This window comes from Myotis nattereri (assembly GCF_964212035.1).
Source record: "Myotis nattereri genome assembly, chromosome: 6".
NCBI classification, from domain to species: domain Eukaryota; kingdom Metazoa; phylum Chordata; class Mammalia; order Chiroptera; family Vespertilionidae; genus Myotis; species Myotis nattereri.
Genome location: NC_138081.1, coordinates 41,281,672 through 41,301,681, shown reverse-complemented (window position 1 = coordinate 41,301,681; position 20,010 = coordinate 41,281,672). Strand labels below are relative to the sequence as shown.

Genomic DNA, 20,010 nt, shown 5'->3' with positions numbered 1-20,010 from the left:
AAGGCGTAGCAAAGGTACAGTCAATTTACATGTTTGTCTTTTATTAGATTAGATCATACTGGCATCACTGTCTAATTAGAAGATAAAATTAACTTTCAATAAATAAGAATAATTAAGTGTTAAACTTTGATACTACTTAGCTCATGGTAAATACTGGAAACAAGGGTAGACAGCATAAATAGGTATATTAGGTCTAGACCTAGAACTCTGTTTATTAAATATAAGTCAATCGATCGTTAACTTTCTGACATCTAATTTGTACACATCTTGAGGAAAAACATTAGGAACTGCCTGTAATCAAAAAAGAAGACTGGCTTGACTTATGACACAATGCACACCTGAATATGCTAGACTATGTTGTAAATCTTAAATAATGTTTGTAAGAGTCCCTGACAGACTAAAAATACCCCACAATGGCTCTCATCCTACCATAGACCAGCAACTTTTCTTCCTCTCTTTCCTGCTAAATCTGAATTGCACAACCAACAGATACTATTCTTCCCCTTCTGAAAATCAACTATTCCTGAAGCAGGCTGAATGTTGTCTGACCTTTCTTGCTAAAGCTCTATAAAATCCTTACTCCCCCATCTCTCCTGGATTAGAACACTCTTTTGAATTATGCTCAGGGCCTAACATTCTGAATAAAGATTCATGCTGAATGGTGTGATTATTAAAAGAAATAACTAAAGATTTTTAAATAATAGGAACAGTTAAATACACTACTTACACTTACTGAGCATTTATTATGTATCAAGCACCAACTAAATATTTTATATATGTAAACATATTTAATCAAATGATACTATGGAAAAAAATTTTATACGACTAAATTTGCAAATCAGGAAAGATATGATATTATACAAAGATATAGGTGACCAACATTTACTCAATAATAGATTGTAGATCAACAACCAAAAAATATTTTTAAAAAGTCAAAGATTTTTCCCAAAAGGCACCAGAATCAGGCAATTTTATGAGCAAAAAACTTATCAACCGATAATTCTTAGTTACCCAAACAGGTCTAGAGCATAGAAAAAATAAATTAGCCCAGTTCATTCTATAAGACTAGCATAGCTTGGCCCGTGTGGTTCAGAGATTAAACATCAACCTATGATGGTTGATTCCCGGGTTTTGAGCTCGATCCCCAGTGGGAGGCAGTCAATCAATGATTCTCTCATCATTGATGTTTCTATCTTTCTCTCCCTTCTTCTCTGAAATCAATAAAAATATATATTAAAAAAACAAGCAAAAAGATAGCATAATTCTGGGTCTCATACCTAACCAGGATGGTGAAGAAAGGATAAACTATAGACCAATTGTATATATATAAATATATATACATGTAAAGAGGTAACCATAGTCCAGTTTTATTTATGAACATAAATATCCTTTTAAAAATCTTCTAATTGAATCCAGCAAAATGCTGAAAGAATTAAACATCATGATTAAGTAGAATTTACCCCAGGTATAAAAGAATTACTCATTATGATATTAGAAAATATGTTAATGAAATTCACCTCATCAAGAGATCAAAGAAGAAAAATCATATAATCATCTCACCAGATACCTAAAAACAATTTGATAAAATTCAACATCTTGGGAGAGGTGGGAGGAAAGAGCCTTCTACTAAGTTAAAAATAAAGATAATTTCCTTAACCTGATAAAAACTACTGATCAGGATCCAAGTTAAGAAAACATGAGATATTCCTAACAAAGGGAAAAAATTAAAATGTCTCATCAACTCTTGGGAAAAAAATGAATTATAACTATCACTAGCTATAGAGGGTAAGAACATCTAAAATAATTAACTGAAATATTATTAGAGAATTGCATTAGATATCCAAGTGCATTATTAACATACAAAATTAAAAGCTGTGGGTGGGAAGAGATCAACCAAAGAACTTGTATGCATATATGCATAACCCATAGACACAGACAAGAGGGTGGTGAAGGCCTGGGGAGGGGGTCAATGGGGGGGAAACGGGGATATATGTAATACTTTCAACAATAAAGATTTTAAAAAATAAAAAATAAATTTAAAGCTTTTCTGTAAACCAGTGATAACCATTTAGAAAACAGTAAGAAAAAATATCCTATATAAATAGCAAAAAAAAAACCAAAAAAACAAAAAAAAACAACATGAAACATCTAGTAATAACCTTAACAACAAATGTATCAAACCTAATGGAAATACCTACACAAGTTATTCATGGACATAAAGAAGTCTGAATAAATGGAGATAGCCATGATCTTGGAAATGAAGAATCATTACAGTGAAGATGAAAAATAGGGGGGGAAAAAACTTTAAAAACTATGTGTGTCTGTGTATTTATATTTATATTTATATTTATATTTATATTTATATTTATACAAATAGGTTGAACGCTGTTCTCAATGACAACCAGTACATGGGCATAGATATAGTTGTGACATTTTCAGAAGGCAGCATTAAATTGTTGAGATCTAGTTGTTTCAAGGTGGACTTCTATTAAACATACTAGTGAAGAACTTTATGACAAAATTCAGGAAAAAAAATGTTTGCAAAATTCAACAACAGGCAAAATTCTGATACACAAGAAAATAAAAATGCAAGGCTTTTTATGCTTAGTATTCCCAAGTGACATGTGTTACAAACATTTCCAGCTTTCCTTTTTAGCTTGTAGACTATAAATACTTACGTATTGGGTCTTGTCTCTGCCTAGTAACTGCGTCAATAATACCCTATCCTTCCAGTTTTTCACTAACTGCTATTTAGAGACTTGCAGTGTTTGGCTTCATCAATCATTTATTGTGCAGGGTTTAATCAAAGAACAGGAAGAAACAAGGATGGAATTAAAATATATAGGTTTATAGTTTTACTGTAAGAAACAGTGATCTATAATTTTCTCCTTCCGCATGCCTATATATATATATATATATATATATATATATATATGGATATTTACTCCAACATAGTTTAGAATAGGCAGAATTTAGATGCAATTCAAAATTCCATAATAGGGGAAAGGATAAATTATGGTACATCCCTCAAAATTGTATGAGCTAAAAATTAGCTAAATCTTTGTGCACTGAATTAAAATATGTCCAAAATGAATTGGTAAGAAAAGAAAGTTACAAAATAGTGTTTACAGTATGATTTTATATAACTCAGTTTATATGTAAATGTGTTCTATACATTCACATACTTATATCAATGCAAATGCAGGGAACAGGTCTAGGGACAGGAGTAGAATAGAGAAAAGGAACTTCACTTTTCATTTTATAGTTCTATGATACTTGAAGCTTTTACAAAGAGTGCATATGATTCATGACATTAAATTTTATTAAAACAAAAAATAAAACACTCTTTTCCATGTAGTATAAACTTAGTCATTGAGAATGCATCCAGTTAAATTAAGACAACGATCAAAAATAGACATCAGACTAATGCCCCTAATTAGTCTGAAAGTGCATGTGAATAATATAAGGAATATGCCAGAAGCACACAAAAATTCTACTGTGTCATATTCCACAAATATTTCAGTCTATCAGGTCAATCACAGAAGATACATGAATAAATTCAAAGGCAATTCTGCACTTCAAGTTAATTGAAAACCTTCTGATTCTTCTTGCTACTAGATCAGGCCTTTTCATCACAAAGTAGAATAATAATCTGCATCCCCTGCCTGTTTTAGGTTTACAATAAATGCCACTCAACAAGGTTAAGGCAGAAGACACATGTACAATGTAAACATAGAAGTGAAAGGACAAGTATGAAAAAAACAAACTGTAAAAAGTCTGTAATCAAATAAATGGAAACAAATTGACAGTAATAACATGTTTAAAAATATAGATAAAAGTCTGGTAGTATATACAACAAAAAGTCAACAGTAGCTAGGGGATAGATTTATGAGCTCTTTTTGTCATCTCTTTTGTGCTTTGCAAGAGTTCAACAAGCGTACATAAGAGACTGAAAAATAGCCATAATCTTTTAAACCTTCCTTGTATCCACAATCTTTCACAATGCGACTTGCCCATCCTTTGAAGTTGGACTGACCTGTGACTTGCTTTGGCCAACACTTTATTAACAAGTGATGCGTGCTAGTTTCTAGCCTGTGCTTCAAGAACCTTGGATGCTGCTACTTGCCCCTGTGAAACCTCTGCTTCCACCATGTGAACAAGACCAAGCTAGCCTGCTGGAGGATTAGAGACAAGTAGGCTACAGTTTTACCAGCTACAGCCCCAGATATTTGAGACAGCGCAGCTGAGACCAACAAATCCAACCCACATAACCTGCAATTGACAACTGATCTATGAGGAGCCTAGATGAAATCTGAGCTGGCCAGCTGAGCTCAGCCTAAACTGCAGGCCTGCACGTGAGCTATATAAAAAAGTTGTTGATTTAATCCAGTAAATGTTAGGGGTGGCTTGTTTAGTATCAATAGCTTGCTGATAGAATATGACTTTTATAAGAAAAATAAGTGTGTTTAAAAAACAAAAGGCATTGTTAATTTCTAATTATAACATTGTTTACTCCACAATATTAAAATATCATATTTTCAGGTGTATATCTTCTTCTTTTCTTTATTTAAAATAACATTTTATTTTATTTTATTTCTTTTAATTAAATGTATTGGGGTGACATTGGCTAGTAAGATTATGTAGGTTTCAAGTGTACATTTCTATGACACATGACCTGTGTATATTGCATTGTGCGCCCACCACCCAAAGTTAAATCACCATATATTTGACCCCATTAACACTTTACTACCCTTCAACCCCGTTCCCTCTGGTAACCACCATACTGCTGTCTATGAGTTTCAGTTTTGTTTTGTTTTTAATCATCATGTTGTCTTGCTACCATGTGTTTTTTGTGTGTTTTTCTTCTTTATTGATTAAGGTATTACATATGTGCCCTTATCCCCCCACAGATCCACCCCCACTTGTGCCCTCAACCCCTGGTGTCTGTGTCCATTGGTTAGGCTTATATGCATGCATACAAGTCCTTTGGTTGATCTCCCCCCCTTCCCCCACCCTCCCCTGCCTTCCCTCTGAAGTTTGACAGTCTGATCGATGCTTCTCTGTCTCTGGATCTGTTTTTGTTCATCAGTTTATGTTGTTCATTATATTCCACAAATGAGTGAGATCATATGTTTATCTTTCTCTGATTGACTTATTTCTTTTAGTATAATGCTCTCCAGGTCCATCCATGATGTTGCAAATGGTAGGAGTTCCTTCCTTTTTACAGCAGCGAAGTATTCCATTGTGTAGATGTACCACAGAATATTAAATTATCTCAATAGTGCAATGGAACTACTTTATATTGAAGAATCCAAGTTCACATTTAGCAAACCTTTTCACTCCATCTATATATATAAAAGGTTAAGTGACCGTCCAACCAGAGCTACGATGATGCGCACTGACCACCAGGGGTCAAATGCTCAACACAGGAGCTGCTGAGCTGCGGTGACTTGGCAGCGGTGGTTCTCAGGTGATGCAACCCGGAACCAAAGAGGAGGGAGCCTAATTCTGGGGTGCGTCACCCAAGAACCCCCTCTTGCAACCTGGGACCCCTTGGGGAATGTCGGAGAGCCAGTTTTGGCGGATCCCTGCAGACCAGGCTGAGGGACCCTACCTGCCAGAGGGACCCTGCTCACTCTTCAGACACCCTTTGAGCTGCAGCACTGCCCCAGGTGCAGCCGACCCAGGGAGGGACCATGGAATGTTGGATCCAGGGAATATCCAGCCTGTCTCACCCAGTCCCACTCTGCTGGCTACCTTATAATTAATTTCCTTTCAATGTCCACAAATCTATGCACCGGGGCACTAGTCCTATTAACAAGTTAAGCACCCAGCCTGTTTCGTCTTCCAGACAGAAAGTATAGTGTCAGTCACCTGTGATTGACTGGGCACTTAATGTGTTAATAAAAGTGTATGTGGTTGTCACGCCCTCAAGCTGTGACGCCCTCACGCCACGAGGGATCCCCAGGAGGCTGTGTGCACAGTGGGCGCGAGTGGGTGGGTGGGGCTGCGTGCGAGCGCAGGTGGGCTGGGACTTGACGTTGCATGCGAGGCACAGAGGCAGGGCCCATGGCTTGGCGCGGCGAGGCCTGGGGGTCCCGCAGCTCCGTGCGGCGCAGAGGTAGGACCCCCAGCTCCAGCCTACCTCTTTGGGGCAATCCATCGCAGGGCTCCCGCACTGTGAGAGGGCACAGGCCAGGCTGGGGGACCCCCCCATGAGTACATGAATTTCATGCACCGGGCCTCTGGTATATAGATAAAAGAACTGGTGTGTGACAAGATTTGTTTTAATTACCTATCAAAGATTAATGATAGAACTAACTTATCCCTGGAAAGAACAGTCACCTCAAGCACCAAAGGCATTAAGAAATTTCTCTGTGTCAGGTTGGATACTCAGTGCCTTTAAATCTACTCATTCATCCATTTCATCTTTAAATCAATTTGATGAGATAAGTATTGTCATTGTCCTGGTGGTACAGGTGTGAAAACTAAAGCACAGAAAGGTTAAGCTGCTTGCCAAAGTCACCTAGCTAGTAACTAATAGAGCAGTCTTTCAAATTCAAGCAATCAGGATCCAGAACCCATGTTCTTAATCATGTTATTAAACTGAGGGCATAGGGATGAAGATGAGGAAAAGAGCTGACTGGCTACTTGATGTGTCCAAACATAATGAAAATAGATCATCTTAAGGAAATTAGGAACCATGTGAAATTAAGCAAATAAAAACAGAAAAATGCATTGTATTCAGAGAAAACAATTGCATACCAAAGGGGAGATGAAAAAATGCTTTATTTATTTATTTTGTTGTGAATCATACTGTTATGTAACAGCAATGTGAACACTAAATAATGGTCTGAAAAATTTACACTGTAACTCTAGGAAGATATTAGAGAAAATCTGCATATGTTGAGGCAAGGACAGCAGCTGCTGGGGAAAAGGTGAGACAAAATAACTAATAGAAAGATAAAATGTTAACAAGCAGTTTAAGCATATTATTTACAAATATGATAATTTACTAAGAGAATTGAAAAGGCTTGCCTATGAGGAAGAAGCATGCATTTGATACAAGATATATTACTTGGCTGTTTAAAATCTGTAAAAGTATTATTTCAATTTAAAAACTAATTAAAAAATATAACATAAACTAAATTCCCTCTCATTACTGGATCAAACAATTCTCATCATGAGTGTACCTACTATTAATGTATCAGCCTGCATAAAAATAATCAGCTTAATGATGCCAACCAAAACAAATTTAAATGTGAAATACTAATTCCTCACTTTTGTGTATACTGCTATTGGGCAAAAATACCTTCAAAGTCATCTACAATTTATACATAATTAGTGTATCTGCTAATAAGAAAAAAGGAATCAGCATCATTATGACCTATTTTTGCCTGAAAGGATAATTTAAATGCTGGAAATAAAGCAGCAAGAGGCTTTTAGTCTTACTTTTTTTTTCTCTCTAGAATAACCATGGATAAAAACCATGGTTACTTCAATATCACAGGTGTCATCAATCATTCAATTAAATAACCAAAGAGTTCAAGACATGCAAGAACAGCTTCTCCACAAGAATGCATATATCTCATAATGACTCACTGACTCACTCTTTTTGAATCATAACTATTTTGTACATTTTGACACTGTCTTCCTTATCTATCTTTACTAAGCATCCCGCTGCCATTTTTAAGTTTATTTGTATTTAAATGCCATAAACATAAATAATCCAGAAATATAAGCTATAGTCTGTCTAAATTTAGAAGATAAATTTTATATCTATGATATATTCAAAATAAGTAGAAGAAAATAGCTGCATTACCTATTTTCACTTCATCTTTATAGTTTATAAAGTTAATGGCTGAACTAAAAGTTGTAGACCAGACCTGTGAGTCGCCACAGCACAGATGTTTGAATATAGAACACTACATGGAGACCAGGTCCAAAAATGAGAGAGTCAGAGAGGTCTGGAACAGCTGCAATGGGCAGTACTGTCCATTCGTCAGTTTTATCCCTCTCCCCCAAATGTAGGAAGGCTACATTTCTCAGCTGCCTTTGCTTCTAGATGGGGACATGTGACTAGGCCCCGAAAAGCAGCATGGAGCAGACATTCCCAAACCCCATCTGTGACTGCACAAGACTTGTGGCATGTATAGTTTTTATAACTCTCGAAGAAGCGAATTAATCCTATGCATATACACTGTAATATAAGGGATATACTTCCTTAATGAAGAGCTACTGATAGTATATATTTTCATTCAATTAAAAGTAAATCATTTTAATTGTGGGAGAATAGCACAGGTTTTGACATGAAACTAGACCACTGGAAGAATTTGTTTCACTTATGCCCACCACTCAATAAATGTTTAAATACGTTGCAACATATTGTAATGTTAGAAAGAGAGCAGCTTTGGGTCAGAACATATTTATTTAACCCTCACTCTATCACTTAGTTCTCTACGAGCAGGTATTTTAAGTTCTCTGAACTTCAGTTTCAGGGTCCCACCACCTCATGAGGCTTTTGTGAAGATTAAATGGAACCATTTTCACCATACGTGCCCAATACCTGGGTTTGAAAATGGGCTTTGAGCAAGTTGCTTAACTTTCCTAATGCTCAGGTCCCTATGGCAGTGACAGAATTTTTCTGATGAGGTTGTTGTGAGAATTAATTGAAATAGTCTAATTGTCTACACAACATAGCACTGTGTCTAGTACATAAGTGTCCAAGCAGTGCTTAAAGATGAGGCAGATACACACATGGTTTATCTCAAGCCCCTCAACGACATTGTGAGCACCATTATGTACTATTAAGTACTATCCTATCTGATAAAACAGAAACATGGTAATTGGCATACGACCGCTACCCTTCCCATTGGCTAATCAGCGAGATATGCAAATTAACTGCCAGCCAACATGGCGGCCGGCAGCCAGGCAGCTTGAAACTAACATGAGGCTTGCTTGCTTCAGTGACGGGGGAAACCAACGTTCCCCGCCTGCCTTGCCGGCCTCTGAGCCTGCAGTTTAAAAAACATTGTAACAAATATAGAAGCTAAACAAACCCCAGAAACCTGCTTTCAGCGAGCCCGGGATCTCAGAGCTGGAATTGATACAGAGTTTCGATTATAGAACCGAAACAAACCAGATACCTGCTTTCAGCAGCGGATGCCTAAGAGCTGGAGCCTCAAGCTAAAGATGGCCCAGAATAAAAAAAAAAAAGAAAAGAAAAAAGGAGCAGTTGGGAGCTTCAGTCCCAGCCTGAAAACAGCCCTCAGCCCCTCACCCAGACTGGCCAGGCACCCCAGTGGGGACCCCCACCCTGAAGGGTGTGTGACCAGCTGCAAACAGCCATCATCCCCTCACCCAGGCTGGCCAGGCACCCCAGTGGGGACACCCACCCTGATCCAGGACACCCTTCAAGGCAAACCAGCCAGCCCCCACACGTGCACCAGGCCTCTACCCTATATAGTAAAAGGGTAATATGCCTCCCAGCACCGGGATCAGCGGATCCGCAAGGCCTCCCAGCACCGGGAGCAGCGTGACAGGGGGCAGCGCCCAAACCCCGATTGCCCTGCGGCTCTGTGTATGACAGGGGGCGGGGCCACAACCTCCCTATCCGCCCTGCTCTGCTCGTGACAGGGGAAGGCACCCCAACCCCCTGATCAGCCCTGCTCTGTGCCTGATAGGGGGGAGCTCCCCAACTCCCTGATCGCCCTGCGGCTCTGTGTGTGACAGGGTGCGGTGCCCCAACCCCCTGATCGGCCCTGCTCTGTGGGTGATACAGGGCGGCGTCCCAACCCCCCCCCCCATGGGCCCTGCTCTGTGTGTGACGGGGTAGAGCCATAACCTCCCCATCGGCCCTGCCCTCAGTGTGAGAGTGGCGGCGCCCCAACCCCCTGATTGGCCCTGCTCTGTGGGTGATACAGGGCGGCGCCCCAACCCCGATTGGTCCTGCTCTGTGCATGACAGGGGCAGCCCCCCAAACCCCTGATTGGCCCTGCTCTGTGCATGACAGGGTACAGAGCCCCAAGCCCCCTGATGGGCCCTGCTCTGTGAGTGACAGAGGGCAGTGCCCCAACCCCCTGATTGGCCCTGCTCTGTGCGTGACAGGGGGGGGCGCCGCAACCTGCCCATTGACCCTGCCTTGAGGGTGACAGGGGACGGTGCCCCAACCCCCCAATCAGCCCTACCCTGAGCGTGACTGAGGGTGGCATCACAACCTCCTGATCGCCCTGTTCTGTGCATGACAGGGGGCGGCGCCCCAACTCCCCAATCGGCCCTGCTCTGAGCCTGACCAGGGGCTGCACCTAGGGATTGGGCCTGCCCTCTGCCACCCGGGGGCAGGCCTAAGCCAGCAGGTCATTATCTCCCGAGGGGTCCCAGACTGCGAGAGGCACAGGCCGGGCTGAGGGACCCCCCTCCCCCCCGAGTGCACAAATTTTTGTGCACCGGGCCTCTAGTCCTATATAATAAAAGGCTAATATTGCAAGTAGACTGAACGGCAGAACAACTGAATACCTGGTCGCTATGACGTGCGCTGACCACCAGGAAGCGCACGGAACATGGCAGGTGTCAGCTGAGGCGGGATGGTGGAGCAGGTGAGTGAGGGTGAGAAGGGCCAGGCCAAAGGGGGGGGGGGGGGGGGTGCCAGTCGCTGTCATCAGGGCAAGCCTCTGGTTGTTACTGAAAATTCTTTGCTCCTGTGCGCTCCAGTCCCGCCTGGCACTTGCACCTGCTGCTGCCCTGCTCGTACCCACTGCTGGCACCAGAGCTGCCACTTGCACCCGGCGCCAGGCACCAGCCCCAATTGCCCCTGAGGGCTTCTCCACCTCCCTTGCTCCTGAGGGGCAATTGGGGCAGCAGCCACCACTTGCACCCACTGCTGGTGCCAGCTGTCAGCGGGTGCGAGCAGGACTGGCAACATCAGTGCGTGGGAGCAGCGGTGGCGGGATTGGGGCTGCCAGCAGATAGGGGACTGGGGGCAGTGGCAGGAGGGACCAGGCGGAGGCACAGAGGATGGACCGAGACCTGTCCCTGTGCCCACCACAGCCTTTCAAGGTGCATGAATTTGTGCACTGGGCCCCTAGTTAAGTATAAGTAGATGGGGTTCCGAACGCAGCTATTAGGACAAAGATAGCATTTATATTATGTTTATAAAAGACTGCCATTTATCGTACTAGTCAAACTGGAGATATTTTCATCTTAAGAGAGAAGCATCTTTGCTCTAACCAAGATTATGTATTTTATCAATCAAGATTATTAAATTTAGTAAAGTCTACAGGGGACTGAAACTCAAAGGAAGTTGAACCTAAAATGTGATAAGTTTCCCCCAGAATCTTCCATTTATCAAAGGAAGATTAAAGGAATAAGAATAACAAGGAACTTTAATAACTAATCTAATGAAATGGTGAAAATTTTCACTTTTGATTTCTATTTCCCTCCTTCCCTCCCATCTTCAATAAACATATCTGCTTGGCCTCACAATCTTCCACTAGCGACTCTCATTAAGTGACAGGGGACTTGACTTCAGTCTCACGTTATCCCAGGCAAACCACACATAGAATGACAGCTCTATGTACATGTATAAAATCCCAAAGAAGTCATAAAGCTGGGCTTGAGTCACATGTCCATTACATAACATCATACAGGATGACTAGCAGCCCCTTAAAGACCACATGGAGAGGGGCAAGAGTAGTGGCCATGGGAAAAATATGACCTACAAGGAAAATAATGGATCAATAGATGCCAAAAGATAAACTAATGAGAGAAAGATGTGCACTACAACTATAAGCTAAAGCCTTGAATAACTATAACGGAATCAATCTTGAACAGTATTTACTGACATAAATTATATAGACATAGATAAAAATTATACATTAGAGGAAAATTCTTTGAGTTAGCAAGTTAACTTTTATGGATGCCTTATACTTTAGCTTCCTAAGGAACTCTTTATCTAATATCCTATTTATTTCAGGAATTATGTATAGAATCGACTCTAGACTTGGGAAAATCACATCTTACCTAATGATGCTGGAGAGAAAAGCAGTTAATAGTTGATACTTTCCTAAAATATTTCCTACTGTATCACTCCAGTCCTGATGAAGCAGAATGGCAAACATATGACAGAGAATTACTTTTCTGTCCACAAAATTCTGTTAATGAACATTATTAGAAAATGCACTCATCTCTGTTCCTTAAGTATATTTACTCACTCCCCCTCCATACTCAACATCTTTCATATTTTCCTTCTCTTTATTTCTCTAGACTATATTCTGGTCATTTCTTTGGCTTTATCTTCCAGTGTACTAATTCTCCCCTTATCTGTTTAAAATGTCTGGTTAAACTATCAAAGATTATCTTTTCCCTTCACTAATATTTTTCTTTTAATAGACAGAAGAGTCCTGGTACTCTGACAACTGAGGAGCTACCGCCTCAGCCATGGACTGGCAATCTGGATATTCATGTGAGAGAAATAAAATGTCCATTTAATTTACAGCCTTATTATGGGGTAAGCCTAACTAATATATCTAATTGTTTTGGGATTGTCTAATTCATGAATATTTCTATATCATCCCACAAATAAAATGTAAGGGCTTTATGTGCATCGATTTTATAAACATTGCCTTGAACTACTCAAAAGTTATCTTTACTTATACTCAACTACTTTCCATTTAGTTAACATTACTGAATAATTAACCTAACTGAGCTATTATGCAATGAACACCACTCCCAATTATTTTCACAAAGAATTATCAGCCTGGTATTTATAATATAATAAACATCTACATTTATTATTCTATGAGCCTTCACATTCTGAACCCTTTTTTCAAAAATATAAATGTAAACAGCCGTATCTTTAGTCCCAAAGATTTTAACTATTTCCAAGTGTATGTTGGAAATTCAAGAAGAAAGACTGTCAGAAAAAGGTCCATTAAATGATTATTTACAGACTGGAGGCCTGGACCATGAAGGCGCAGACCAGGCTGGGAGGTACCCTCAGCCCGGTCCACACTCTCTCACAGTCCGAGAGACCTTGAGGGATGTCCGGCTGACGGCCATCCTTAGCTGCCACAGAAGCGGGAGAAGCTCCCCCCAGCTGAGAGCCATGAGCCCGGCTTCTGGCTGAGCAGCGCTCCCCCTTTGGGAGTACACTGACAACCAGGGAGCAGCTTCTGCATTGAGCGTCTGCCCCCTGGTGGTCAGGGCACATCATAGTGACTGGTTGTTCCACCATTCAGTCAATTTGCATATTACCCTTTTATTATATAGGATACCAAAAGTTCTCCTATTGCTACTACTTAGAAATCATCAAGCTACTCTGGTCTTTGAAATTAAAGCACCTTCTCTTATAGATCCATTTGATTGTCAATACAGACATGTATGTCTTCCATGAGGTACCTCAGATACCTGAATCACAATGCTGCATTTCTTTACATATCATTCCAAACAAGTGGAAGTTTGGCATTTACTTCACTGTGAAGCAGAGCTGAGAGATTAGCTCACACAGGTAAAGAAGAGCTGGCTGCATGTAGACAGCAATTGAACAATCAATGTCAGACCAGTCAGAGCTCCCCTCTACCACACCCTACCCAAAAAAAGCAAAAACCAGAATATGGTCAGCTGCAAGATACTGATTCAAACCAGAGGCAACTCAAAGAAAACCATGGGTTAAAAGCATCCCCACAGATTGGCCCTGATCGCTGGCCAGGTCTAGGGACCCTACCCAGCCACAAATTTCAGGCACCAGGTCTCTAGTCTATATATATAAAAGCCTAAGCAACTGTTCGATCATTTGACCATTCAACCGGTAGGTATGATGCACACTGACCACCAGGAATAGACACTCCAACCAGTAGGTTACCTTGCTGCTGGGGTCCAGCCGATTAGGACTGGGCAAGATGGGCCAGACACACCCTGGAGCCCTCCCGTGGTCCCTCCCTGGCCCTGATCATGCACCAGTAGGGTCCCTCAGCCTGGCTTGCGCCCTCTCGCAATCCAAGACCCCAGGCCTCTTGTAATAAAATAAAGTAAATGTAGATAAGCAACTGACCTTAAGCAGTGGTTCTCAAAATTTAGTATGAGTCAGAATCATCAGGAGAACTACTAAGATAGAGACAGCTGGGCCTCACTCCCAGAGTCTCTAATTCAGTAGGTCATGAAGGAAGACTGACAATGTGCATTTCTAATAAACTCTCAGGAATCTTATGCTGCTGGCCCTGGGATCAACTTTGATCACATTCATTGAGAACATTCAAATGAAGACTTTGGTGGGTAACATTTTTTTTTCCTTTCTTCTGCAGAGAAGCTCTCTAGTTGTGAAAAAACTAGAGCCTTTGTGGTCTCTACTGAACCACTGGGGGGTCAAGAAAACATTCAGTGAGTGTCCTTGAAATAGCACATAATCATGGGGAAACTTCTGATCCATGATCCTCATCAGAGATTTTTATAATCTCCCTCAGGACCAAACGTACAACAAATTTCTCAAGCTCATTCACTTAACTGGAATCTTATAGCATTAAACATTTCCCTAACCAATCCTGATTTCAAAATTTCAGCAAAGTGAATTACTTTTTCAAATGTTTCTTTTGCAGTTTCCATTTATGAAACACTGAAAACAAATCTTCATTAACTGATTAGTTATAACTGGTTGGCCTTACAAATATAATTCCCATAAGGGTATCCAAATTATTACAAATCAAATAGCTACTCTGTGTATACCATCGATTTCCTATTCACCTAAAGATTTTAAATTCTTACATTAATTATTTTTTATCCCATAATAGGATATTGATGATAATACAGTTTCTAAAAATTAGAGATTCAATTTAAAGTGTTTAACTTAAGACCAAGTTACGTTTAACTTAGAACTCTGATAAATTTCTAATGGAAGTATAAAATGGCACAATCACTTCGAAAAACTCAGACAGGTTCTTTAAAGCTAAATTTACATCTACCTTGTGACACAATGACTCTATTCCTGGATGTTTATTACCCAAAAGAAATTGTAAAATGTTCACAAAAACATATGTACAGCCCTAGCCAGTTTGACTCAGTGGATAGAGCACTGGCCCTATCCACTGAGGGTTTCGGATTTGATTCCAGTCAAGGGCACAAACCTTGGTTGCAGGCTTGATCCCTGGCCCAGGAGGGGCAAGTGTGAGAGGTAACCAATCGATGTGTCTATCTCATATCAATGTTTCTGTCTCTCCCCCTCCTTTCCACTCTCTCTAAAAATCAATGGAAAAATATCCTCAGGTGAGGATTAACAAAACAAAAAAATCATATATACAGGAATGTCCCTAGCTTAACTCAAGCTCTGAGGCAGGCTACACACACACACACACACACACACCCTCACATTCACACAAAAAGTCCTTGTACAAAATAGTCAAAAACTAACAAAGTATGATCTATTCATACTTAGCAATGAAAAAGGAATAAACTACTGATATAAGCACCAATATGAATGAATCTCAAAAGCATTAAGTTGAACAAAGGAAGTCAAACACAAAAGAACATATCATATATAGCACTGTGTGATTTCATTTATATAAAGCCCCAAAATGTGCAACCTATGGTAATAGCAAGCAGAAAGTGGCTAAGTTTGGGATAGGGATAATGGACTGGCAGGGAAGATGAATTAATTCATTATTTCTGAAATGATGGAAATGCTCTATGTCAGTGGTTCTCAACCTTCCTAATGCCGTGACCCTTTAATATAGTTCCTCATGTTGTGGTGGCCCCCAACCATAAAATTATTTTCGTTGCTACTTCATAACTGTAATTTTGCTACTGTTATGAATCGTAATGTAAATATCTGATATGCAGGATGTATTTTCATTGTTACAAATTGAACATAATTAAAGCATAGTGATTAATCACAAAAACAATATGTAATTATACATGTGTTTTCTGATAGTCTTAGGCGACCCCTGTGAAAGGGTAGTTCGACCCCCCAAAGGGGTCGCGACCCACAGGTTGAGAACCGCTTCTCTATGTCATATTTTGCAAAGTGGTAACATTGATGTATAAGATTGTCAAAAAATTTATCAAATTGAACACTTAATATCTATGCATTTTATTATATATAAATCACATTGCACTAAAACAAAATACTTTTAAGCTTATCTATTCAAAGAAAAGAATGATTTGCCGAAGCAATGTTTCCTGGACTCAAAATATACATTAAACAGAACAAATCATTTGATGTTAAAATTTCTAGTCACAGATGAGTGTTTACAGAATCATAATTTTAAGCTAAAAGGAGCATGAGTGTACACCAGTTTTCCTTAGACAGTCATCCCAATGTAGTCCTGATGTCACAGCATTAATAGTGCCTCCTTCACCTTCAAAGTATTCTAATTTAGATTAACACCTATATAGACACTTCAGCTATAAGGGTATTTAATGTTATTTAGTATAATAAGCTCATTCACTTTTTCATTCAACCCACATTTACTAAGCAACTATTTAGATGACCATAGTCCCTATGTTCTCAAATAATTCACATTGCTTCTTTCTCCACAATCAAAATATAAAATGGCTAGATAGATTTCCCCTAAACTTAACATAAAATATACAACTGAGAAAAAACTAAATATGGAACAAATCAGAATTTTTCTACAAGGTAAGTATTAACCAAACTTACAAGGAAAAATAATTTTTTTGAATTGTAAGAAAACAAAAAATATGAAGATATTCACAAATATAAAATAAAGAAAACCTTTACCTGCTGCCCTGTAAAGTATTTTAGGTTCAAAAAATATACAAGGATTTTTATCCTCTATGCATGACAAAAGAAGTCCCTTGGCCTGGAAAGGGCTTCTGGGTACAACCACCTGCAAAAACAGATTTTTTTAAAGACAATTTCAGTAAAAATGTATCCCAGAAAATTCATTATAAGAAGAGTTGACATTTAAATAACCAATTGTTACTAATTAAAAATAGAAATCTGGCATTTTTAGCCTAATTATAATTTTTAATAAAAATTTACATTCTGTCCCAAAATAGCTCACATGTTCAACATTTTTTAGATGCCCATCATATTCTGGTGATTAAAAATGCTCTTCTCTTAATGAGCTAAACTTGCATATACATAAAAAATAAAAGGATTCTACAAAAAGCATTCATCAAAACAAAAAAGTAAAGTTGTCAGTATCTTTCTGTATTTATCTATAAATAAATAAATATTTTCTACTAATACTCTACAGCTAATTCCAAAGGGTATGCAACTCTCTTCTCCAATTTTAAATATCAAAATCTCCTCTTCCATGAAAAACATGGTCTGCATTTCCTACAGGAAAGAGTAATCCATGGAACTTTACAATCAAGCACTATAACATTGTTAATGCAAAGCTAGAGAAAAGTGTGGATACTGCACACTTCCAGCTAACAGGAAAAGATTCCAGAACCTTCCTGGGAATAAGGTTGATAATGAAGAAAATGGTAATGACAGGAGGTAGCACATGTGTTAACTGGGTCAAGAACACTATGTGGACTAATTCATCTACTGTTCACAGCAACTCGCCAAGGTAGCTATTATTATTTTCCCCAATTTAGAAATGCAGACTAAAGCTTAAAGAGAGGTCAAATAGCTTGCCCAAGGTTACATCACTTGCTACACCAGGAATTCTCACCCCTTTCTGACTGATACATGGCTCAAGTTTGTACACCATTTTACCTCAAACCATAAACTCGCATCTAATTTTCAATGATTACTAAATAACTGCATAAAGACAAGAGTTATATGAAAAAGTTACTATTAAAATAAACCTGAATTTGTCACAAAGGCTTAAATAAGGTTCCTTGAAGCAAGCTATATTTGGCTTTCAAAAACCATTTTCATACCACTTTTATTGAAGGGCACTATTCCATTTTCTGTAAACTAACTCCTGGACACAGTGCTCACCACAACACACTGTCTTCATCTTATGTTCCCACTTTATTTTTTCTTCTTCTGCTTTCTACATGTGTTTATTTTTAACATTTTGTACTATATGTACAATTTTCACTTTGGATTAAAGAAAGAGAAAGGAGGAGAGGGTAGAGAAAGTAGAGCATTGAGAGAAAAGATGTGTTCTTAAAAATACTGGGTAACATCATAAACATTAAATGTGAATCAATGTTCAGCTCAAGCACAAAAATAACTATTTCCTCAACTGTGGCTTCTGTCCCAACTTACCACTTCCAGCTTACATCGAAAAGTTATGCAACCTGTACTCTACTGAGAAAACTTTAAGACTTTGCTTTAGGAGGAAAAAAAACAAATAAAAAAAACATAAAAACATGTTCACAACCAGTTCATGTTATCAAAAAACAGACACACAGCCGTGGGTGAACATATCTATGAGTTTTTATAATGATTCCCAAGGAAGCTCTCTAGTAAATAGAACTAGAAAAGAAGATAATGTAAAAAATGAAAAGAAAATATGCAAAATGTTTTTATTAAAAGACCCAAGTTATTGTAGAAATTGAAGACTGTTGTGGAAGGCAAAGAAAGATGCTTCAACTTTCACTGTTAGAGCAAATATTACCTTCCCCGGAGTGAAAAGCACACCTGGGTAACAGAGGCCTCTGTCAGTCTGTTTAAAAACATACAGACTAAAAGCAAAAGTCTATCCCTCTGACTAGGAATTAAAGAGTAGATTTATTAATTTACCCCAGAAAAAGATTTATTAATTTAAATGAAAAAGACCTATTAGAAGGAAACAGAGCTTTGAAACAGAGGAAGATAAACCAACTATGTTCTCAGTCTTATTCTTTGAAGCCTAAAATTAATATCAGGTACTATTAATATCAAGCCAGGTACTACTTCAAAAAGAATACTCTATAAATCTGAGCAATGGATTAATGAATATAAAAAACAAAACAAAACTACGCCCTCTTTTTAAAAGGTTTACATGAATTCCCAAAATCCTGTTTGCTTTCCTCTGATAAGCATTTTAGTTAATATTAATAGAATGAACCAAAATGAAAACCTCAAATGGAGATCAAATAAAGTACATAAATGAGTATACCTTAATTCCTGGGCAGTGGGCAAAAAAAGCTTCAGGACTCTGAGAATGGTAGAGAGCCCCATGGCCAACACAGCCCCAAGGGGAACGGATGGTGAGGCTTCCACAATTAAAAAGATCCCCAGAGCGATATCGATACTTGGCGGCTTCATTAACAATCTGAGAAGGGAGAAGAAAAGGGACATGTCACAGGGAGTCCTTCATTCCCATCCATTTTCTTCGACACTTTATTAGATCTTTACATATATGCCATAACAACATACCTTGTAATGCACTAGCTCAAAGGTAGCACAAAGTTCTTAAGATAGGGAGGATAGAGACAAAACTTTAATACTTCATGGACTTAACCTTAGAAATGACCAATTATAGTAAACTGCAATCTTCCTACCTGATCAAAAGCTGGGTAAATATAATCTGCAAACTGAATTTCTGCAATGGCAGTAGCACCAGTGACTGCAATTCCAATCCCAAATCCAACAATTCCTTGTTCACACAAAGGGGTATTAAAAACTCTATCTTTTCCTAAAATAAGAAAATAAAATCATTTTATTATGACAAATGAGAGTAATGTAGTGCACAATACAACTGAAAAGTCAATGAGTTGGTAATAGTGAGATGGAGAAAAAAAGCAAGAGACAGGTGAAGGAAATAGAAAATAACTAGTATGATAGCTGTTTTAAATGCAAACATAGTAATTATATTAACTAAGTAATTGAAATGTTACAATTAAAAGACAGGGTGTCACACTGAGATTTAAAAAAAGCAAAATCCAGCTACTTAAAATAAAATAAATAATAAAGATATCAGAAAGTTATAAATAAAAAGAAAAATATATATACAATAAAAAACAACAACAAAGAAAGTTGCTACATTAATAGCAGACAAAGTAGACTTTAAAGGAAAAGGTATTACCAGAGATAAAGAGGGAAAATTCATTCTTTAAAAGAGTTCAAGTCACAAGGAGGACATAATTCTAAATTTAAACTCTTATGACAACATG

At 38.6% G+C, this 20,010-nt stretch overlaps 1 protein-coding gene across 4 annotated transcripts in view; it reads right to left on the bottom strand.

Moving 5' to 3' along the window:
* The window catches only part of BCKDHB (branched chain keto acid dehydrogenase E1 subunit beta), a 219,367-nt gene that overhangs the window by 147,745 nt on the left and 51,612 nt on the right, over positions 1 to 20,010 (bottom strand). For all 4 annotated transcript variants that reach the window (XM_081095089.1, XM_081095087.1, XM_081095086.1 and 1 more), the window contains exons 4-6: positions 19,399 to 19,532; positions 19,014 to 19,169; positions 16,727 to 16,835 (exon numbers count right to left, since the gene is read on the bottom strand). In XM_081095089.1, coding sequence (XP_080951215.1) covers positions 16,727 to 16,835; positions 19,014 to 19,169; positions 19,399 to 19,532 — 399 coding nt within the window. The remainder of the gene's footprint in view (positions 1 to 16,726; positions 16,836 to 19,013; positions 19,170 to 19,398; positions 19,533 to 20,010) is intronic.